Raw genomic sequence first — 24,306 nt, forward strand, 5'->3', positions numbered from 1 at the left:
CATAGAGAGCTTAAAGGTGGTTGCCCAGACCAGACACGTGAAATTCTCCCTCCTCTCCCCTTCTTCAAGCACAGCATGTGGTTATCAGAATTACATCACAAAAGTTCTGGCAGGGCGCAGTGGTTTTACACCTGCAATCCCAGCACTTTGGGAGGCCCAGGCAGACCACGTGAGGTCTGGGGTTTGAGACCAAACTGCTCAACGTAGTGAGACCCCCCCCTCTCCCCCACCCCGTCTCTATTTAGACATTTTTTCTATAATCCCAGCACTTTGAGAGGCCGAGGCGGGTGGATCACGAGGTCAAGAGATCAAGACCATCCTGGTCAACATTGCGAAACCCCGTCTCTACTAAAAATACAAAAAGTAGCGGGGTGTGGTGGTGCGCGCCTGTAGTCCCAGCTACTTGGGAGGCTGAGGCAGGAGAATCGCTTGAACCCGGGAGGCTGAGGTTGCAGTGAGCCAAGATTGCGCCACTGCACTCCAGCCTGGCGACAGAGCGAGACTCCCTCTCAAAAAAAAAAACAAAAAAGAAAGAAAAAAAGTACATAGCAAAAGTTCTGGGCAAAATCCATTTATCAGCTGAACACTTTTTGAGTGCTTACTCTGCACCAGATTGTAGGAAAGCATGAAAAGTAAGGGAAGTTTGTAATTGAATGACGGTAGGTTGACCTGGAGGAGCACACAGTCTGGTCCAGGCAGAAAAGACATTCAAATGAAGCTTTCTGAAAGAGCTGGGTTGAACTTGAGTCTTCAAGGGCAGGTAGCAGTTGTCTACGTAAAGGAAGCAAGTCCTAGTCTGAAGGACAGAGCCATGGGAAAGCTTGGTACCATTGCACCAGCACCCAGTTTGGGGGGCAGGGGTCAAAGGTGCACGTGGGCAGAGACAAGATTGAAGCAGCAGGAAGGGGCCAGCCAGACATGAAGTAGCCTATGAACTCGACCAGGGTAAGGCTGCTGTGTGCGGGCTGCAGAGGTGTGTTCATGCTGACTGTATTTTAGAAAACCCTCTGTGGCAGTAACAGCGGGAGGTAAGCCCGAGCAGGTGAAGAATCAAGGCAAGGATGCCTGTTAGAAATAGTGAGTGATGATGTTTCAGAGTAAGGGAGAGCACATGGAAGAGGAGTTTTGAGAAATTTAGGAAATGGAGTAAGACTTGGTGACTGGATGTGAAAGTCGAGAGAAGACTCAGTCCCCGGATTACACCTTTGGAACCTGCAGTGATGGTGGCGCCACTCACTTACCAACAGAAAACACAGGAGAGAAGATGTCAGGGGTAGAAGGAGAACTTGAATTTAATAACGGATCTGCTACATCAAATTGTCAGTGGACCATCCACAGGTTTTGTGTCAAGAGCAAGGTGTAGGGTAAAGATCCTGACTTGGCAGTCACTGTCACATAAGTGACCACTGGAGTTTGCATACAACATGAAACTGGTAAGACAAGTAGGTATAGATGACACAACAGATTAGAAAGCTGCAAAATAATGAAGAGTAGGCATGGAGATGGGAAGAAAATGACAAAGAAATGTGTCACATGAGCCAAGGAAATCAAATGTTTTCATCAGAGTATAATGAATAGGGTATGTAAGTTAGATGAGAAAATTGTACACTGGGTTTGGCAACATAAAGGTATCAGTGCTTTCAGCCAGGCTGGTTTTAACATACTTTGAGGTAATTTTCAACCGCCCCCCCCCCCCCGATAAACTATAAAGAACATGGCAAAAACAGGTTGTTAAGCTGGTGCCAGATGACCAATTATATCAGTACCCAATATAGAGTAGGCTCTTATGTTTATTGTTGATCTACACCAAGTAGAGAACCTCAATGCTATGTAACTGAAAAATATGTTTTTAAAAAGGGGACAAGTGGGGCAGGTTAGGGGGCTGGTATATGACACTATAAAAATATACATTAGATACAAAAAGTGTACAACAGCAATAGACAAATGCTCACTTTAATCACAATTCTAAATTAATTATTTTCACATTAACACAGACATTTCCATAAACCAAGGAAAACTGAGTTAAGTATTATACATTTTTTAACAGTTAACATGATTTGAAAATTTTTTATTAAAAATTGATCAGAAGCTAGTTGAAATTCTCAGTGTAAATATAAACTATTCATTACAATTGTTTTTCAAAGTAAATTCAGATCTAAGCTTCCTGAAAAGCAGTATTATCTAATATCACAACAGGGATGACTAAGTACTTGACAACTTCTAAAGAACTTAACAAAAAGTGACTACTTGAATATTATATTTACAACAAAAAGGCTAACATTCTCTGCAGAGCTCTCATTTTATCATGAAATGTGGACAATCAGGAACAGGTGGATGAGTGGTATCAAGAAAAAGAGCATTTCAAAATATTTCCATTAAAGGTTTTGACAATTAAGATTTCATAAAATGTCTTTAAGTTCTATTTTCTAGAGAATAACCATCTAACCAGGAGACACATGCCATAAAACTGCAACCATTTTAGTGTGTAAAATAATTCCAAGTTTGTACTATAAAAAGATTTGGCTAAAATACAAAACATCTTTGCAATAAAACCGATAATGTAGCTTAAGCAGCTTGTAAGATTTCAGAAATGTCTTCGGAGAGAAATGAGAATGCTTCCCTCTGCCAGACGAAACTGAACAGTTAAAGTCAAGGTGCTATAAACTAGACAAAGCTAGAAAGGCATATCACGTAACTAGAAAAGAACAGCATGGGATGTGGACTTCCTCTATGTCGAACTGATAGAAAAACAGAATGCACTCTTCACAAGGAAAGGCATGAGAAGAGAATTCTTATGAACAAACTTCTCATTGAAGTCTTGAAGAGTTTTACAGAGAACATAATCATAAAATGCCTAGAGGTCATTTACAGGACATGGTAATAGATTCCTTTATATTACAATACCTGCCTCGACTATAAACACAAATCAAATATAAACACCCTTGTAAAGCTGTGATTCTCTCAACCAAACATTCCTCTGGTACCACACTCAGCTGCTAGTGGCATTTGGATGCAAAGGTTTAACTCGTGCTAATCTGGACAAGCCAAGGCGGAGACTCTGATTTGGAGACTTCACAGACACTACCGCCAGTGGGCTGCTGCTATTTCTGCTACCTCCAGATGCCGCTGAAAGGAAACATATGATGTGATGCTGATGATGTCAGAAATCTCTTAACAAAGATTAATTTATAAAACAAGCAGCAAAAAAAAGGTAGTTAAGCATTATTCCGCTTTCCAGGGTCTATCAAGCAATAAACTAGATCAAAAGAATAGAATGTTCTAAAGAGCAGAAATAATGCAGTATTCCCTATTTCCAAATGTCCCAGAAGTCAAGGTAATGACTCTAAAACCTCACCATGAAAGCTGAAAAAGGAAGGCTGGGAACAAATAACACTAGTTATAAAGGCATAAAAAAATGCATACAATTATAATTTCTAAAGTAATAGAAAAAGCAAATGCATTTTTAAGGTCCTGCGATTTTTACAAGTAGTCCTTGAAGAGTCTATTTTTCAATTATTAAATACCTTTAAAAATAGTAAATATTGTTTTTATTTATACTAGTTTCATTTATATTATTACCCTAATGTAGCAATTATTTCCATCTATTTCAAAATTATCCACATTAATGTTCACAGTTGATGATGATGTAGTTGCTCGCCATAAATTTAAAATAAATCATTATACCTGCTACCCTATAACTCAGACTATGCTGCTTTATTTTCTAGTTTGCGAGGTATAAAATAGTATTTTATTTTAATTTACATTTCCTTAATCACCAGTGAGACTGAAACTCTTCATATTTTCTAGTTCTATTAATAGTTCTTGAGGACACTGGTATATTTATGCCCCTGGCTAATTTTGCTTTTGGGATCTTGGTGGTCTTCTCCAGTTGTATAAGATAGGTAACACACTGGCAATCTGAGAGCCAAATCTAGCTCTCAGATATATTGTTTTGGTTCACATGGTGCTAAAAAAAAAAAAAAAAAAAAAGGCAACTTACAAAAATTAGCAGATTTCATATTAAAATCTGGATTTCTGGCTTCTCTTGAAAACAACAATCAAATCTAGAAATACCAGGCCCATAATCTTGCATGGAAACAATAAGATGGAGCTGAGCAGCAGCTGCTTCCTTCAAAAGGGTACCCGCTCCTGAGTCCAACAACATTGCTACTCACACAAGTCTACAGCATGGGCCCGATTCACTCATTTACATCACTTGCCTGACTGTCACATGCTGATTTTATAAGCACTTTATGCTTTAAAACATTAACTCTTTATCCATCATTCTACTGTTTCCTTGTATCTTTCTGATTATGCTACTTTTAAATTTCTATAGTCATATCATTTCTTTTAAATCTCCTTCATTGGGGAAGCTCTAATTATTTTTAGAAATATACTAAGTATTACTCTTTGAATGATATGACATCATTATTTCCGTAATTAATCTTCCCTCCTTTCCTTCTCCAAAAAGTTTTCAAGTCTTCATTAAAAATCTTAGAAGTTGTACATCAGAATGGACTTTAAAGATTATATTTGTTCCCAGTATTTCATATGATGAAATGAAGACTCTGTAAGTTAAGTAATCACGCAGCCTCACAGCTCAGGCCTAAATCTATGAACAGTAGTCAGCAGGGAAGTGAGCACTGTGGACCAATTAAGAGAGGCCACTCAAAAAGAAAAACAGGAGTAGAATTGGAAAGGCTCAGGCAAAGAGAGGGGACACATGAGGAAAGACATACCAGGCAGAGGAGGATAAAGAGAGGCCCAGAGAGAGGAACACATACAACATGTTTGAGAGACAAAAAGTGTTTCAATTTCACTGAAGTAGAGGGTTCATGTAGGTGGATGAGAGAAAGTAAAGACAGGACTGGTTAGGAAGGCAGCAACAATTTGGGCCTGGAATAGGGTTTTAGTAATGTCAAGAATGGTGACGGTCAAAGAATTCTTGAAGGATCCATGAGACTTGGCTGTGGAGCAAAAGAAAACAAAGAGAAGTGAAATTTGATTTTTAAAAGCAAGAGGTTGAGTTTGCTAGGGCATTTGTTAAATGCTAGAATTGCTACGTATAGATCCCAAGGCTTCAGTCAGACTGTGGAGGTCAGCAGGTCCTGAGCAAAAGATGTGCTGCCAGAAATACATACATCAGGAATCTCAAATGTTTACACCATTTAGCACGGTAATTCTCCTACTAGAAATTTTATCCTAGGAAAATAATCAGTAATATGCTCAGAGATTTCTAAAATAAGGACCTCTGTGCTTACTGCAATCTTATTTATAGCACTGAAAAAATCATAAACCTGGATGTCTAATCATAAGGAATGGCCAAATGATAAATATATGCAGCAACCAGAGACTTTGGTTTTGAAGATTATGTAATAATATGGGGAAATGCTCACACATGGCATTTGTAACTAGGAAAAAAATTTACCAGTAATAATTTTCCAAGCTCCTACCCTTGATGATAAAAATGCCATACCTGGTGGGACCCATTTAGGTCTCTTGCTTTCAGCTGAAGGACTGTGTATTTGTAATGGTTTCCTAGTGGCATCTGAAGAAAGAGAAACCTTTTTTGGCGAGGACTGAGATTCCGATTTGACAGCAGCTGGAGCAGAGTCCATCGAAGTCACTTATTTTAAAAATATACGTAAAAAAGTTTGTCATGCAGGAAGAAAAAGTAAGTCTAGCATGTATGTGTAAAAATTGTAAAGTTACATAATCATATAAAAAATAAACTTATTAATCAACAAACATTTATTGAGAGCCTAAGAATAGCCATCTTTTATGAGCGTTAATATGCCAGGTAGTGTGGCCGGCGTATCACACACATTACCTTTAACTCTTTACAGCAACTCCAATACAGACATTACTATCCCCACTCTCAGAGAAGGAAACAGAGACGTTAAGCAATCTGCCTGTAGTCTGACGGCTAGTAAGCATCTAAGCTTAGAAACCAGATTTTCCTCCAAAATCCCATCCTGGTAACCAACCATTACACAATAGTGTCTCATGAGCATGTGTCAGTGAGATTATGTGTCAGGCTCTAGGATTAGAAACAGTATCATTCATGGCTCCTGCTCCCAAGGACTTTAAGGTCTAGTCACTAGACTCTAGTGGGAAGAACAGGAAAGTAAAGATGTGTAAAATGTGGTGTGGTAAGGGACATGGCAGACTCTAGAGGTATGCCAAGTAGGAAAGGAAACTATAGTCTGGGGGTATGTGTTTTGAAGTTAGAGGGAGGTGAGTGAGGATGGTCTGAACCAAATCAAGATTGAAGAGTAAAGGTGAATTGAAGGAAGCTTTCCAGGCAGAGGGAGTATGGTGTGCAAAGATGGAGGATGCACCAAGTTCCGGGACCAGCAGTGCTGACTGGTTCAGTCTATGGCTGGAGCAGAAATCTCAAGGGCAGGAAAGGTGAGAGACGGAAACAGCGTGTAGATCACTTACGAAGAGCTTTGCAGACCATGTAAAAGTCTAGCTAGTCACAATCATGCATACATTTTTCTCAGGAGTGATTTGTATTTTAAAAACATCTTTCTGGTGGTAGTGTAGGAGAAATAGGCCACTTAGAAGGTTATGGTAATGAGGTAAGAGGAAATGGGGGCCTACTAAGGTGGAGAATAGAAGGAAAACAGCACATTAGATATGTTTTGGCAAAAATAAGTGGGAGGCAGCAATGGAGATGAAGAAAGAATCCATGACTTGCAAGTTCCTGTCATGGGCACACTGTTTGATGGTGCCATTTAGCTAGAGAATGAACACAAGACTGGAAGTATGCTTTGGTTCTTATTTATTTATTTTTTTTGGTGGTGGGGAGGGAGGAGAGGTGACATATAAGTTCACTTTCAGATAGTGCTTGTTTTGAGATACCTAGAGGTATTTAAAGGCATATAAATACGAACATTTTCACCATATACTCTTCCTACTGTTAACATCTGCATCCTCTAGATCAGCACTGTCTGATGGAACTTTCTGTGATTATAGAAATGTTCTATGTTTTGCGCTGTCCAATACGGTAGCCGCTAGCCATATATAGTTACTGTGCACTTGAACTGTGACTTGCAAAACTGAGGAACTGATTTTTAAATTTTACTTAATTTAATTAATTCAAATGTAATATAACCACACATGGCTAGAGGTTACCATATTGGACAGCACAGTTCTCAACATTTTTTCTATCAAGGGAAAATTGTAACGTGTGCTAGACACAATTCTCAAAGTTTACGCAATACATTACTAGTAGGACTAAAAATATAATCCATTTTTCCTAATTCCTAATCCTATCACTTAATGGTTAAATTTCATTTCTAATAGTATATATTAATCTCAGTTGTGAAGCAATTTGCTCTAAGGGATAGAGAAAAGATTTTAAATGGTAAATTCCAACTTGGGAACTGAAATTTTATTTTTAGTTATTAGTGTGCCTTATTGAAGAAGCATAAACATGTAAAGAAAATACAAAATATATTCATGGTGCTAATAACTTTTTCCCATTATAGCTTGTGGTAGGCAGAATACTGGCTGCTCAGATGTCTACATCCTCATCGCCAGAACATGTGAATATGTTACCTTACGTGGCAAACAGACTTCGCAGATGTAATGAAGTTCAGAATCTTAGATGGGGAAATCACACTGAATTATCTGGAGGGGCCCAATGTAATCACATGGGTCCTTATAAGTGAATGTGAGGAGGAAGAAAGTCAGAGTCGAGTGACACGATGTGAGAAAGTCCCTGCCATAGCTCTCTGAAGGTGGAAGGGGCCACAAGCCAAGAAATGCACCCTCAAGGAGCTAGAAAAGGCAAGAATGTGGATTGTCTCCTAGAGCCTCCACAAAGGAGCACAGTTCTGCTGACCGCTTGATTTTAGCCCAGTGAGAACCGCTTTGGACTTCTGATACTCAGAACTGTAAAATAACAAGTATGTGTTGTTTTAAGACAGACACTACATTTATGGTAATTTGTTGTAACAGTAATAGGAAACTAATATACTGTTTTAGCTCTAAAAGCCCTTGTATTTAAAATCTAATTTCTGGAACCCAGATGAAGTCATCAATTAAAAAAAAACACTAACTAAAAAATCTCATTAATTCAAAATTCAGGAGACAGAAGCATCTAACTCAATCAGCACTTAGTTCTCATTTAATTCTCAGTAAGTACTCAGCAACAGGCTATTTAAGGGGACAGCAGTTCCTATGAATAAATGGAAAGACTAAATAATGGAACTTTTAATATCAATAGCATATATATTAAGTCAACCAAGACATAAAAATGACTATCAAGAAATAAAACAAATTCAGTTAATAACAGTTATATTTTTGCAATAACCTATCATATACTGTGAACTCAAAAATATCCTAACTTCTTTTCCACAAGAAACAGGTATTCCATGTTCGAGTCATCATAAATTTTAAACGTTTTATCATAAAAGTAGTTTCTAATGGAATTTGTTTTGGGGGAAAAAAAAAAGCCCTAAACATGTGGCAAAAGACCTTTCAAATCAGACTAAGTAAAGCCCAAAAGCAAAAAATTAGAATCATGCAAACTTCTGCCTGGAGAAAATATGGTCCAAGATACAGCTTAGACTCTGAATGGACAAACATGGGTTCAAATTCTAGCCCTTCATCTAGTAGATGTAAGATTTCCAACAAATTATTTAACCTCTCTGACACTCAGTTTTTCACTGTAGAATGCAGGTGACAACAGCTACCACAGAGGGCAGCCATTAGTACAAAGCAAGGTCATAGACACCAAGGGCTAGCATAGGCAGTGGAGTCAGCATTCTTGTCTGCTTTTCTCCCTTCCCCACCCCTACCTTCCTTTTACATATTTTAACGAGAAATGGACATTAGGAAAATATTAAAGAGAACAAAGGCAAAAATAAGAAAAATACAGCAAACAAACCACACACATTTCCTTTATAAAATTAAGTGTTTTGGACCAAGCTTACCCAAAGCATTACATTTGGATTTAGATTTCTTCTCTTTCTTTTCTACTGGGGATTTTACCTTCACTTCTTTCTTTTTAATTTCTTTAACTTTACTTTTTCTCATAGAGAAGTCTTCATCATTATCCTCACTCTCACAAAAATCAGAATCATCCTCAGAATCTTCACCTAAAACAGAAGATTACATAGTTCATCTTTGCTCTAAAAAGTGAGGATTCTGTTGCCTTAACTTTATCCACAGCTTTGGCAGCAGATTCTTATGCACCTTTGTGCTGCACTGTTTCCAGTAGCAGAACACTGCAGTGGTTGACATTGTGAGTGCCTGGGTTTGAATCCTTGGACAGGTCACTAACTTCACTGAGCCTCAGTTTCCTCACCTAGAAAATGGGGATAACCATAAACCTCCATCAAAGGGTTGTTGCGTGGATTAAATGAGTTAACATATATAATGCATTTAGAATAACATCTGGCATATACCGAGCAAAATATCATTGTTTGCTATTACCACCATCACTATAAATTTCCCACCAGTAATCTTTACTTCAGATTTTACCATTTTACCTCAGTAACTTTCGAAAAGAATGGTAGGCTTTGACAATAGCTAGTCTTTCAAAACAGTGACATTTATGGTAACGGTGAGCTTTCCCTTAACCACATAAACTTCAACACTCTGGAAGAGACCAAATGAGAATTGAGATAACCATACACAACAATCTTAGCAGCTAATCCTAGAGCTGATTTCATTTGGGACAAACCTTTATTTCTCAAAAATGCTTTTCTGCACTTCATGGGAAAATATAAGCCAGTGATGAAAGTGCTACAGCTGCTCTGGGAAAAAGCATGTCCTAACCTGACAGTTAAGCAATGATCTTTCTATTTTCTGAGGGGGTTAGGATCAGAAAACCATGCCTTGTAGATAAACTCTGAAAACTAATTGTAAATAGGGTTAGTCCTATATTCATATGAAACTTTTTTTACATTTTTAATATGAACATGCTTATTGCAGAAAATGCTTAAATCAAAAAATGTACAAATAAAATGAAAAATAAACAGTATATGCTTATTGTAGAAAATATAGTCCATATAAAAATTTATTAAAGAAAATATACTATGTAATCTCGCCACTCAGAGATAACCACTATTATCCCCACATACTAATATCTACCTATCTATATGAAATATTTTATGTAAAATAAAAATCACATAAAATTTTCAAACTTATACCACAATAGACAGTAATAAACCACGACCCAGATTCAACAATTATCAACATTTTGCTCCATTTGTTTCATCTATCTCGCTTTTCTTCTTCTCTTCTCTTCCCTTTTTGTAATATATTAAAATAAAACCAAGGCATCACATCATTACATTCCTACATACTTCAGAATGTATCTCTAAAAAACATGAGCATTTTGTTACACAACAATGCCATTATTACATCTAGCAATACCAACGCTAGTTTCTTGGTATCATCTTCTATTCAGTCTATATTAATCTCTTTTAATATAGAGCAGTATCTTCTCCCTGTCCTCCCTTGTGTCTGACTTGCTGAAGCAGTTGAGTCAATTGTCCTGTAGAATGTCCAAAATTCTGGATTTGTCTGTTTTCTAGCTCATGGTGTCATTTAACTTAATCTTGCTTTTTTTTTTTTTTTTTTTTTTTTTTTTTTTTTTGGAGATGGAGCCTCACTCTGTCGCCCAGGCTGGAGTGCAGTGGCACAATCCTGACTCACTGCAACCTCTGCCTCCCAGGTTCAAGCAATACTCCTGCCTCAGCCTCCCAAGTAGCTGGGATTACCGGTTCACAACACCACGCCCAGCTAATTTTTGTATTTTAGTAGAGAAGAAGTTTCACCATGTTGGCCAGGCTGGTCTCGAACTCCTGACCTCAACTGATCCGCCCACCTCAGCCTCCCAAAGTGCTAGGATTACAGGTGTGAGTCACCGTGCCCAGCCATATTCTTGCATTTTATGTGAACTGGAATTCTGCTCTCAAGGCTTGATTGGATTCAGGCTCACTTTTTTTGGGGGGGAAGGGGGAGGGCAAGCATATACTTCATAGGTATATTCTCTGTACTTCATATTACATCACATCAGAAATCATATAATGTGTGGTTGTCCCTCTCTTAGGTGGTTCAGGTGATGCCAGCCTGAATTCATCATTGCAAAGATCATTATCAACCTTCCATTGATGACCTTTACCTAAATCAACAATGTCATTTATGGGCTGGGTACAGTGGTTCACCCCTGTAATCCCAACACTTTGGTAGGCCAAAGCAGGTGGATCACATGAGGTCGGGAGTTCGAGACCACCCTGGCCAACATGGTGAAACCCCATCTCTCCTAAAAATACAAAAATTAGTCAGGCATGGTGGCGCACGCCTGTAATCCCAGCTACTTGGGAGGCTGAGACATGAGAATTGCTTGAACCTGGGAGGTGGAGGCTGCAGTCAGCCGAGATCGTGCCACTACACTCCTGCCTGGGCGACAGAATGAGACTCCGTCTCAAAAAACAAAACAAAACAAAAACAAAAAACAATGTAATTATGATCTTCAAATTGCAATCTCCTTACTCTATCATTGTTCCCACACAAAATTTTAAAATAATCAACTCAGAAATTCACATAATGGCTACTGTGCTATATAGAATTAGCCCAAAAAAGGCCAGCAGATCACATGAAGGCTGCTGGAAATTCAGCCTGCAAATTCAAGTAATCCCAAGAGGCTCTCAGTTCAAAGAGGGCAAGTAATGAAGGAAGTTTCTCCAAACTTTCAGAATATATAATCTAGAACAAAACTTTCTGTATATCCAATAGCTCTGATCCTGCTTGTGTTCAGTAGAAGTCTTAAGGATTCTCGTCTTGGCTTAAGAGGATAATCAGTAGGAGCTGGCTACATTTCTGTTTAACAAGCTTGTTCAGAAATGGGGTCCAACTAATCTTCCTCAGCCAACTGAGAAAGCAATTTAAATAAAATTAGAGATGGGGAGTTGGAGTTCACAAAATTCCAAGTCATTCGTACCCCATAGAGGAAAATCTGGAAGGCCCAAACACTTCAGTTATGGATTTTGTCAGAGAAAAGACTTATCTTCTCTGCAATTTTCTCTTTTCTTTCCCTAATGAAGGTCACACATGGTCCTTTCTATTCTCATCCAGGGCAAGCAAATGCAGGGGAAAAACTGAAATGTCACTTTGGGGCTGCTTCTACTTCTTGGCTATTATGAATAATGCTGCTATGAACACGGGTATGCAAATATCTCTCTGAGATCTTGTTTCCAATCGTTTTGGATATATACTCAGAAGTGGATTGCTAGATCATATAGTATAGGCTGAGTATCCCTTATCTGAAGTGCTTGGGACCAGACGTGTTTCAGGGTTCAGATTTTTTTTTGATTTTGGAACATTTGCATTATAACCAGTTGGGCATTCCAATTCCAGAAATCCAAAATGCTCAAATGAGTATCTCCTTTGAGCATCACATTGGCGCTCAAAAAGTGTCTTTGCATTTTCCTGTCTCCCAGGTTCTCCCAAAGTAAAATAAATGCAAAACAGTCTTTTTTCATGTATTTCGTTTTTTCCACAAGGACAGGAGCTGTTTGTTTTGTTCACTGTTGTATCCCTAGTATCTAGACTATCATGCACATAAAAAGCATTCAAATATTAGTAGAATAGGTGATGATGAGCAAATCTGTTATTTGTTGATAGTATATCAAAATCTAAAATATGGTATCTTGATTTGGCCTAAATTTATCAACTTATGAATATAAATTTTTAAATAATATGTTATAATGTTCTGTCAAGGTCACTACACTTTCCATTTGCCCAATTTCTAAATGAGTCTAAAAACCATCACAATACAGATTTCATATCACTTCTGCCTCAGAATAATTCATGGATTTCTACTACCTACAGGAAAAAAAAGCCTACACTTCTTCAAGTGGGTCTGAGACCCTCCATGATTAGTACCGGCCTCCCTCTAGAGCCTCTTCCATGTTCATCCCAGCAAGCCTCACTTAGAGACAAATAGAGCATTTGTCTATTCCACGGGTAATGCCTTTCTATCAGTCAGAAATGCTACTTCACACCTTTAGTTTGTTGAAACTCTACTCATTTTTCAAGGCATAGCTTAAAGGTTAACTTGTAGAAAAAGCTTTTCCCCCAAATGCTATCACTGAATTGAACTGTTCTGTGTGTCCCTGAAGTTTGCACACCCCAAAGGTTTAACACAGTGCTTTGCACAATTAATGGCTTCCAAGAACTTTTTTGACTAAATTCCCATAGAATTAATTTCGAAGTAGGATAAAACCTACCAGGTGCAAAGTCTGGTTCAGTGTCATTAGCACTATCACCATCACTGCCTTCCAGAAGAATCTTCCTCTGCTGTACTGCAGCTTTAGATGCTGCTTTTCTTTTCCTTTGAACACCACCACCGTCATCTTCCACAGTGATCTTATCCAAATCTTCAGGAGAGGTGTAAAAATCAATGGAAAACTTTCTGTGACAGCTGATATTTATTTCCAGAACTGCAGAGCAGACTGTATCACAGCTACTGTTTTTATTTGCCCAGGTTCATCCCTCCCCTTCTTCTATTTACTAGCCCAATCTGGGTCAACCATGGTACATCAGGGCCCTGGGAACACCTCTAGTTTTGGGAATAAATCCAAGACCCAAACAGAGATCATCTTTCCCCCCAAATTTTCAAACTAGAATTGGGAATATGCAGCCCCTTTCTTCAAAGGTCAGTTGCTCCACCTAGAAGCCGTGGGTAGTTATGAGCCTTCAGGGAAGAATGTGTGTCTGCAGTAAGACAGAATGAGACTAAATCACAAAGAAATAAAGGCCATGACATCAAGAGAGTCTTGACAAATTTAAAGAATTTGCTTCTAGCCACAATTTCAGCAATTTAAACAAAAGTCAGAAAAACAGCATTGTTGATGAAAAAAATTAATATAAAAAACTTACCTAAATAATCACTCGCTACACTGCAATTAGAGATATGAGGAGACTTATTCATTGTTTCTATTTTACTACTGCCATGTTTTTCAATGCCTAAATATAAAGAATAAGAAAGAAAATTCAGATACATCTTAATCAAATAATGTCTAGAAATAGGAAAATTAGTACTAAAATGTAATAGCATTTAGATACAGATAAATGATCCCAAACTCAAACTAGCACAATAATTTTATTCAGAGAGGGTAACATATGGTTAGAAGTCTGGGCTCTGAAATTTAACATACTTATGTTTAAATTCAGGCTGTACCATGTAAACTGGGTATGGGTATATGACCATGGCCAAGTTGCTTATCCTAAGACTTAATTTCCTCATCTATAACATGGAGATAAAAATAGTGTCTTGCCCAGTGGTATTACAGAAGACCAAACGTGGATCTCACATGGGAATTGCTTATTATTGTGACATGCACAGGAAATGGTCAATAAATTTTAACTATCAATTCTGTGTAGGCAAATCCATGTTTTTAGTAACATAAGAACTCTTCAATCGTTATAATAAGCTTAAGATGATCCAAAGCATTCTAAGAGGACTTTAAGACTTAATAGTGGTACTATTAAATTCCAGTGCTATAAGGCACATTATTTAATAAGAAGTCGTATAATATTAATACTTCTAAGGAAGTCCCCTTATACATCCTACAATGTCTTAAAAGAGACAGATGAATTTCAGTGCCTCCATTTTAAATGTAATTTATGACAATTCTCTTTTGCTGTTTCTTTGATTCTTGGTTACTAAAAGTCTTCCTAATCAAACTTTCGTTTCTTTTTTTTTCTTCTTCTTCTTTTAGGAATTTAAAATTTTATTTTTGCTTTATGATTGTGGGAAATATTTACATGGTTGCAAAGTCAAATTTACAAGAAAAAAGTATATTCAAAGAAATGTAGCTTCTGTCACTTTCATTTCTTTTTAAAGAGGAGGCGGCCAGGTAAGATGGCTCTTGCCTATAATCCCAGCACTTTGGGAGGCTGAGGCAGGAGGATTGCTTGAGGCTGGGAGTTTGAGGCCAGCATGGGCAACAAAGTGAGACCCCTCTTGATAAAATAAAAAATTACCCAGGCATGGCGGCACATGCCTGTAGTCCCAGCTACTCAGGAGGCTGAGGCAGGAGGATTGCTTGAGCCCAGGAGGTCAAGACTGTATTAAGCCATGATCAAGAAACTGTATTCTGGCCGGGCGTGGTGGCTCATGCCTGTAATCCCTGCATTTTGGGAGGCCGAGGCGGGCAGATCACGAGGTCAGGAGATCGAGACCATGCTGGCGAACATGGTGAAACCCCATCTCTACTGAAAATACAAACAAAAAAAAAAATTAGCCCAGCGTGGTGACAGGTGCCTGTAGTCCCAACTTCTAGGGAAGCTGAGGCAGGAGAATGGCGTTAACCCGGGAGGCGGCGGAGCTTGCAGTGAGCCGAGATCGCGCCACTGCACTCCAGCCTGGGCGACAGAGCGAGACTCCATCTCAAAAAAAAAAAAAAAAAAGAAAAAGAAACTGTATTCCTGCCTGGGTGACAGAGCGAGACCCTGTCTCAAATAATTAAATAAGGAGGAGTACTCATTTAGAAAACAAAGAAAAAAAAAGAAAAAAAGCCCATGTATACCCCTGAATAAGATAATAAGCTAAAATATCCCCCCACATAAAAACTTTAAGCCAAAAAGCATTTTAGCAGTAGAGTATCTTTTTCAGGAATAATGATTTCTGCCCCTCTAGAATATTAATATATCATCTGCTGCATAGTTGCCAGAAAAATCAAACGAGAAAATCAACAGAGAAATCCAGAAGCCATTCTTCTAAGTCTACTGAGCTTCCTAACCAAATTAATACCTTTGACCTTTGTAAGAAATAAAAATTACCATAATTAGGGCATGTTCAACTGATCTGGAAAAAAAGGAGATGCACTGTTAGGACTGTACAGATCAATCCATCTGATGAAGAAATTAAATGTTCACTGTACAACAACAGGCGATGTGAACAATGAGGCTCACAGTCCACGCCCTCAAGCTTACTCTGGGTATGAAGCAGAGACGTATATCTGTTTGTGTGAGATTTAGGCAGCTGAATTAAGAACTAAATCCAGTTGTATCCTCTGCAAATGGGTCTATTTATAGTACAAAGTATTCACGTTTTACTCTTTCCTCTGTGAAGGCCCACCCAAAGAAATACTTACAAAAGCATTAAGAAGGTTTTAAAGCTAAATATACAGAAAATAAAGTTACTTTTATCTTGAGACTTCTGCACATTAGTGGTGACTGTTGGAAGTTCCTTCACTGATAAAGCTAGTGCAACTTCTAAGTCTCTCTGGTAGAGCTTGTCATCTAAAGCCATCCTAAAATAGATACACAAGTAATAATGAGTTCTTCAAAATATCAGTCGCAACTAAAGAGCAAAGTTTGAGATTTCCCTAAATTACTATCCAAGAGTTGCTAACCTCACAAAAATGTTTTTAAACAATCATCATCATTAATAGATCTTTGATGATGGGATTCTTAAAATGTCACCGTATCATGTTATATACAGAATAAGATGTTTGAAATAGGAGGAGCATGTGCCTCTTTGTAATGACTGTTGTGTCACCTACCAGCTGTGTCCAGGTGGGAAACATCTACTCAACCCAAAACAGACTTGGTTCAAACATCACTTCCGCTTAAAACTCTTCCTTGACCTCACCCACTCCCCTTTAGCAGATATTACAGCTCTTACATTAAATTAAAATTATTATCACTTTTTTACATCTATTCTTCCCAATCCAGACTTTTACAAGTATTTTACCAAGCACTTACTTTGTACAAGGCACTGCACTAGCTGGAATACTAAAAGTACCTTCAGCGAGTCTGCAATTAAAGGAGGAGGGTGGGGAAATAAGACAGGCTGATAATTATACTATAAAAGGCAGATCATAAAGTCCTATTCAAGTTGGTCAAAAGTGCTATGGAGTGTAAGAGGAAAAAAACATCAAAGAAGGAAAAGTTCCATAAAAGAAGCAGCACTGAGACGTACCTTAAACAATTTATTTTTTTAGAACAGTTTTCTTAAGATATAATTCACAGATCATAAAGTTTACCTTTTAAAGTAAATAATTCAGCAGTTTTTAGTACATTCGCAGAGTTGTAAAACTACCATCACTACCTAATTTCAGAACATCTTTACTACTCCAAAAAGAAACACCATACCCATGAGCATTCCCTTCCTGTTTACCTCTCTCCCAGCTCCTAGCAGCCATGAATCTACTTTCTGTTTCTATGGATTTGCCTATTCTGGACATTTCATGCAAATGAAATCGTATAATATGTGACCTGTATATCTGGCTTCTTTCACTCAGAATTATGTTTTCAAGGTTCATCCATATTACAGTATATATCAGTTATCAGTAGTCATTTCTTTCTATAGCTGAAAAATATTCCATTTTGTGGATACCACATTTCACTTATCCATTCATTAGCAGATAGACATTTAGATAGCCTCCATTTTTTTTTTAAGCTATTATGAATAATGTTGCTAAGAACATTCATGTACAGGTTGTGTGGGCATGTTTGCATCTCTCTTGGATACATACATAGGCTGGGTCATATAACTCTATGTTTAACATTCTGAGGAACTGCTAAACCATTTTCCAATTTGGCTGCACTATTTTACTTTCCCACCAGCAATATAGGAGGGTTCAAATTTCTCCACATCCTTGTCTTTTTTATTAAGTCATCTAGTGGATGTGAAGTATTATCTCATTTTGATTTTGATTTGCATTGCCCTCACAGCTAATGATGTTGAGTATCATCATGTGTTTATTGGTTATTTGTGTATCTTCTCTGGAGAGTCTATTCAAATGTTTTGCATATTTTAAATTGTGTGGTTAGTCTTTTTACTGTTGAGTTTTATGAGTTCTGTGTATACTCTGGATACAGTCCCTTATCAGTTATCTGATTTACAAATATTTTCTCCCACGTGTGGGTTCCTTTTTCAATATATTTTAAATGTAATACAAGAAACTCACAAACAAAAACCAAAAAAAAAAAAAAAAAGAGCATGACATGAGGTAAGTTTCTCCATGCTAACTTTTCATAGAGAAACTTGTAGCAGTAAAACATTATGTATGCCATGTTCCATTTGTTGATATTCCTCTTCCATCCATTTCTTCTTCATACTGCAAGTTTTGGGTCTCTAAGGACTTCCTTCACTCCTTTCTCCCTCTTGGTACTATCTAATGGAATTCCAACGGTTAGTCTAGAAACTATGGGAACTTATCACTGCTGGATAAATCTTAACAATATGGGGAGAAGACATCTTTTTCTGCCAAAAAATACATAGTTTTATATTTTAAAGACTGTCCTCACATTAAGTTATCTTATGTCTTAATCATCTTAAGTCATCTAATGTCATTTTCAGCAAAGTAGTATGATTTGAGGACTTCAGAGGCAAGTGCTGGGTTCTGTCAAAACCAGTCATAACTTCTAAATTCCACAATCGTTATTGTTTTAATATTTAATGATATTTTCTTATATGCTTGTGAATTTCTTTTTTTTTCTTTGAGACGGAGTCTTGCTCTGTTGCCCAGGCTGGAGTGCAGTGGTACGATATCTGCTAACTGCAAGTTCTGCCTCCTGGGTTCACACCATTCTCCTGCCTCAGCCTCCTGAGTAGCTGGGACCACAGGTGCTATTATTACAATTTTTTTTGTATTTTTTAGCAGAGACGGGGTTTCACCATGTTAGCCAGGATGGTCTCGATCTCCTGACCTCGTGATCCGCCCGCCTCGGTCTCCCAAAATGCTGGCATTACAGGTATGAGCCACCGCGCCCGGCCGACTGTGAATTTCTTTAAGTCAGAAAGCCGGAAAAAAATAGTACATCCTGTTTTCTGACATGCACCTAGTAAAATAAGACCTATGACTCTGCTCAAGTTCTAATTTAAACCAAGGGTTTGAATCTGTGTCTCTTTAAAATTAACACATCTAATGTCATATATTTACTGCATGTCTTACCTCTCACCTTTTTTTAGGGGTTTTCTCTTGTACTGGGATTTCTTCTTTCTGGAGATTGCTCAAGTTAGGTTTTGGTTGATCTTGTTTTAACTCCTTTGGTGTTGTTCTGGATTTCTTGTTCAAAGGTACAGTTGCAGAAACAAAATCATCTATTCATATGTGAATTAAAACCAAAAGAAAAAGATTATTTTCTTAGTAAATGAAAATCATTACAATGTGTGTTCAAGTTTTTATAGGCTAGGCAAATTGTTTAATTTCCACAACTTAAAAATCATTGTTAGTATTTTGTTTATCTTTATTCTCATTCATCTATTTCAACTTTTGTTTTTATGTCCTTTATATTTAAAAATATCAGTCTATCAAAAACCAATTCACTAAAAACTGCAAAAGCAATTAAGACAGCATATAAATGTCAAAGACAAAATGATTAAAAACCTGTAAAACCATTAGAAAAATTGTAGAATGTAATCACATTGAAAAGTGGAAATAAATTATTTTTATTGGAACTTCACAATGTAGCCAAATATCTTTTTTCAAAGCCCATTACCTGGGCCAGGCACAGTGGCTCACGCTTGTAATCCCAGCACTTTGGGAGGCCAAGGCGGGCAGATTACCTGAAGTCATGAGTTCAAGACCAGCCTGGCCATCATAGTGAAACCCTGTCTCTACTAAAAAATACAAAAATTAGCTGGGCATGGTGGCGGACGCCTGTAATCCCAGCTACTCAGGAGGCTGAGGCAGGAGAATCACTTGAACCCGGGAGGCAGAGGTTGCGGTGAGCCAAGATTGCACCGTTGCACTCTAGCCTAGGTGCAAGAGTAAGACTCCATCTCAAAAAGAGAAAAAAGAAAAGTCCATTACCTATTCCTAGTACATTAACCATGCTAGAGAAAATAAGAAGCATTATGGGGGAAGAGAAAGTAGCTCCTATTTGAGGATTTTTACAATAGTAGTATTTTCTCTTTCCATTACCTTAATGATCTTCCTATGATCCTACCAGAGTAACTTCTTATTTTCTGGCAAAAGGATGTTCTTTTCCAGTCCATTACTGTTTCTCACAGGTTTTTCTGTCTTATCAATCCTCAGAACTGTTGTAGTTCTACTCTTGACTGTCAACGTAAAACTACTACTGTGGCTTTTCAACATGTATACAACACATATATACACGCTTTCAGGGTCTATGTAGTCTTAATCACATACTCAGCAAGCACGAATACTCGTTGTCTCTTATATGCTTCCCCATGTAAAAATAAGTTAACTTATGACTCCCCCACCTACTGCCACCCCCCACCTACTACACACCTGACAATTTATAAGTATCTGGTGATAGACTGACGACAGTAAAAAAAAAAAAAAAATCTAGATGTTATAGTCTATACTGTTTTTCCCAAGTGGTAGATACAGTTAAGGCTGGGCTCAAGGCAAAAATAGACTCCTTCAAACCAAAGACTTATGAAACATTTGACTTACAGAAAACTCTAGTGGTCTGAGAAAGAAATATTAAATCCACTTCAACATAATCTAATGCAATGTTCCTCAAACTCTTCAATCATAGCAGAGTCAAGTAAATATATGACTAATGCTTAAAAGGCATAACATAAGCCTAACCTTTCTTCAAGGTCGTGTTTTATATTACAATTAATGGGGATTTTATATAATATTCTCTAACATCTTTGTATCTCAAAAAGACAATGTTTTCCTTCTTCGGGGATGGGATAGGAAACAAACCTCTATGTGAGAACTATGGACTTAGAGTAGTTTAGATCTAAAAAGACTTTTCACCTGCCCCTGTTCATTTATCACCTAATAACATAATTTTTATCAGTATAATTATCAGCATAATTATCCCAAATGATTAGAAAACTATCTTTCGAGACCTACCTCATATGGGCAGTTGGGCAATGTAGTCAGTATTTGAGCTATATATGTCATATAAATTCTGAGGAAATGAGTTTCCAAATCTTTAGAGCAAAAATAAGAAGCTTGACTTACCATCACTGTCAGAGTGGTCAAACTGTGAGTAATTGACTGGTTTCTTATGTCTATGATCAAAACAGAATTTTTTTCATTAACACAAATGTCAATTTCTCACCTCGATTACTTAAGGCTATTAATGAATATTATTTAATATTTATTTTAATATTATTCATTTATTAATAATAAATAATGAATAGATAAGTGAAATAAATAAAAATGTGTTAAATAAATGAAATGTGTTTGAATGAATGAAAATGTGTTTGGGTTCTCGTAAGAACATTTAAATCTAAAATATGATTTGCATTTTACTGCAGGCACTTACCATTAGCTAAAAGAATTACAACTATACCTGGTATACCTGGGTATTGTTAGCTTTTCAATTATATGATAAAGGAAAAAAATTCAGATAACTTACAAAGAATAATCTATATAATTAACATTTATAATTTCTATACTGTTTAATTGCTGTTGGGCATCTGTAAGTTCCCATTATATGTATTCTTCTGTTTTGTGTGTGCATTCTATCTTCCTTACTAGATTATAAATTTCTTGACACTAAAAGCTACTTTCTTTTTTTTCAGTCTCTCCACAATACCAAATAATGTTTTTATGCAATGGACACCTAAAAATGGTGAGTGACATTGTTCCTGCCATCTGAGATGAATCTTTATACAGGCTGAGTATCCCTTATCTGAAATGCTTGGAACCAGAAAAGTTTTGAATTTTGGATTTTTTCAGATTTTGGAATATTTGTATTATATACTTACCAGCTGAGCATCCCAAATCTGAAAATCTAAAATCTAAAGTGCTCCGATGAACATCTCCTTTGAGTGTTGTAGGTACTGCAAAAGCTTCAAATTTTGGAGCATTTCAAATTTGGGATGCTCAACTTGTACTACTTTAGAGGGCATTAGAAGAAAATGATAATCAAAGTGAAAAAAAATAAATTTTTTCCTCCCTCCTCTAGGCACTAAATAAAATGTTTTTCTAGTTTTTATTTCTATATTTTGACAAATGGCCAAATGTGAATAACCTAATTTGTCAGTTGGCTGTTCTTTCAAGTGAAAATAATGTTCTATGAAAAAGAGGTAAGCTCAGCTTACAACTCAGACAATCTCACAAGTGCTTTTCCTTGGGATAACTATCATACATCAGTATGTAGAAGTGCTTTATGTGTACTTCCCATTTCCTCACACAAAATATTAAAAAGTGCACTCATATCACTCTCTTACTCTTCAGAGTTAAAGAATTTAGAGCTGAATAAAATGTGAAAACTCCTTTAGAAATTCTGAACTTGAATAACAGTAAAATAAAATCAATAGCCTATTTTTCAAAAGAAAACTTAAGGGTTAAGCTATGATGACTATAATAATTTCCACTACTTCATCAAGCATATCCCTAACTGAAATTAATTTTATATATTTTTTTTTACTCTTGAGAGTATGGCAGTAAACAATGCAAAGACTAGTAGTACAATTTGGTGCCATTGCCTTAATTGTTCTGAGGTGCCAGCAGTTTTATCGTCACTGCAGTGCAAACGACAAAGCAGCGAAAAAGGCAAATCATGTCTTAGTATTGTGATTAAAAGAGTTTTGACCTCAGAGACCTCTAGAGAAGTTTCCAGGGACCCCCAGAGATCTGCAGACCATACTCTAACAACTGTTCCATACAAAGGGATTATGACTTCACTGCCTGGATGCTTAAAACCCATTTCAAATTCAGCATGTTCGAAACAGAAATCTTGATCCCTCACACCTCCTGACCTTCCTTTTCCTAGTCTTCCCTATCTTAATACGAAGATCATCCATTCTGTAACTCAGACCAAAACTATTGTGGAGACATCTCTGATTCTTTCTTTCCCTTACCTGTACATCTACTTCATCAGCAAGTTCTGTCTGCAGTGCCTCCGAAATACATCCCAAATTCATCTGTTCCATTCCATGCCCAGCGATGATAGCCTATCCCAAACCACTCTCCAATGATATAATAGCCTGATTTCCCTGCTCCCATTCTGGTCGCCCCATCCATCATTTATTCTCCACCAGCAGCCAGTGACCTTTACAAAAGCAAACTTAGATTTCTCTCTCCTACTTAAAACCCTCCACTGACTTCCCATTGACTTAAAATAAAACCTAAACTCCTTTCTAAGACTTACAAGACCCTATCTGTTCTGGCACCTGCCTATTTCTCTGGCCTAATCCCCTACGATTCTCCCCACTGTTTGTTAATCCTACAGCTTTAGACTGTCCCTAAAATATGGTCAAGTATGGGGCCTTGGCTCCTATTTCCTCTACCCTGATTCATGACTCAGTGCACGTAATATCGCCTCAAAGTCACATACTAACTACTATATTTAAAGTAGTGCTTTCTTCCTTCGCACTCTATCATATTTCGAGGCTTATTTTCGGCCCCCTAACCTCACCTCCCACTAGAATGTAAGCTCCAGCACCTCATACATAAAGAAGTGAATATATTCAATAATTTTACTAAATGAATGGCTAACCGTAGGCTTCCATGGCACTCAACTGTGTAAATAAGAAGAATCGTTTCTAACGCATAATGAATGGAAAGCACAGAGGATCTGGAGTGAGATGACTTAGGTTTGAGTATTGCCCTGTCACTTACCGGGCTGTATGACTCAGGTAATTTACCCTTTATACGTAGAAATGTTAAATCAATCAAACAGGAATGCTTGCTCTTTCTATATCCAATAACTACAGTGATGAACAAATAAAATTACACATAATGGGCGCTCGGTGAAATGTAAAGCTCTGTTCAAACGCTAACATAACGAGGTCTTGGTAAAAGAAACGGCAACGGCTGTGAAGGGAGGCAAAGAGAAGGGAAAAGCTACGATGCTAGGATGCTTCTGAGCAACGGGTGGCTCTCACTGCAGACTGGGTTCTCGATAACCGTGCACTCTAACCCCACCATCGCTGCCCTCCGGTCTTACTCGATCCTTTCCCCTTAGTCGAATGTCTTTCCCCTTAGTTTTCCTCCCACCCCCGCCGAATGTCAGGAACTACGCACCTCACGGGTCGCACCATGGTCCCTTTCAAGGCTTGATATTTACAGTTCTCAAATTCTTGTTGGCTTCAGCGGCGGTTTCAATTCGCGCCCAAAACCAGACTTCGGCGCCCTCCGCCCCCTGTTACCAGTCGTCCAATCATCACCAGCCATGCTTGCGGCGGCGCACGCGCTGTGGGGAAAGCGAATTTGCTCCCGCCCTTCCTAAGGCACCACCTTTCCGTATCCGGTCCACCAGAGCCGAGTGTGTGCTTTGTCTCTGCACTTTCGTCACAAGGGCGGGTTTGCACTGTCTCTGAAATACAGAATAACAGTAGAAATACACCTTATTGCCCTTTTCAAATGGTTAAATTGAAACAGGTTGGGACCTACG

General features: G+C 37.7%; 1 protein-coding gene across 2 annotated transcripts; it reads right to left on the bottom strand.

Moving 5' to 3' along the window:
- Nucleotides 1-1,937: 1,937 nt before the first annotated feature.
- On the bottom strand, nucleotides 1,938-24,109 carry RAD51AP1 (RAD51 associated protein 1). 2 transcript variants are annotated; one of them, XM_025402270.1, is made up of 10 exons: nucleotides 23,937-24,109; nucleotides 20,922-20,971; nucleotides 18,937-19,078; nucleotides 16,735-16,785; nucleotides 16,171-16,280; nucleotides 13,903-13,989; nucleotides 13,251-13,400; nucleotides 8,946-9,110; nucleotides 5,477-5,626; nucleotides 1,938-3,126 (listed from the first exon to the last, which is right to left on the bottom strand). In XM_025402270.1, exons 1-10 carry the CDS (start codon nucleotides 23,951-23,953, stop codon nucleotides 2,990-2,992), a joined length of 1,059 nt encoding a protein of 352 aa, XP_025258055.1. In that variant the 5' UTR covers nucleotides 23,954-24,109; the 3' UTR covers nucleotides 1,938-2,989. The 2 variants fall into 2 exon arrangements, with proteins under 2 accessions (XP_025258055.1, XP_025258056.1); XM_025402271.1 differs by lacking the exon at nucleotides 16,735-16,785.
- Nucleotides 24,110-24,306: the final 197 nt, after the last annotated feature.

Source organism: Theropithecus gelada, chromosome 11 (genome assembly GCF_003255815.1).
Source record: "Theropithecus gelada isolate Dixy chromosome 11, Tgel_1.0, whole genome shotgun sequence".
Taxonomy (NCBI): domain Eukaryota; kingdom Metazoa; phylum Chordata; class Mammalia; order Primates; family Cercopithecidae; genus Theropithecus; species Theropithecus gelada.

Bases quoted from the DNA above. Each gene is read 5' to 3' on its own strand.
- RAD51AP1 (XM_025402270.1), bottom strand. The intron at 16,786-18,936 runs GTGAGAGGTAAG...CTTTAATTGCAG, and splicing joins GAGAAAACCCCTAAAAAAAG to ACTCGCTGAAGGTACTTTTA. The intron at 13,990-16,170 runs GTAACTTTATTT...CTTTATATTTAG, and splicing joins GCAGAAGTCTCAAGATAAAA to GCATTGAAAAACATGGCAGT.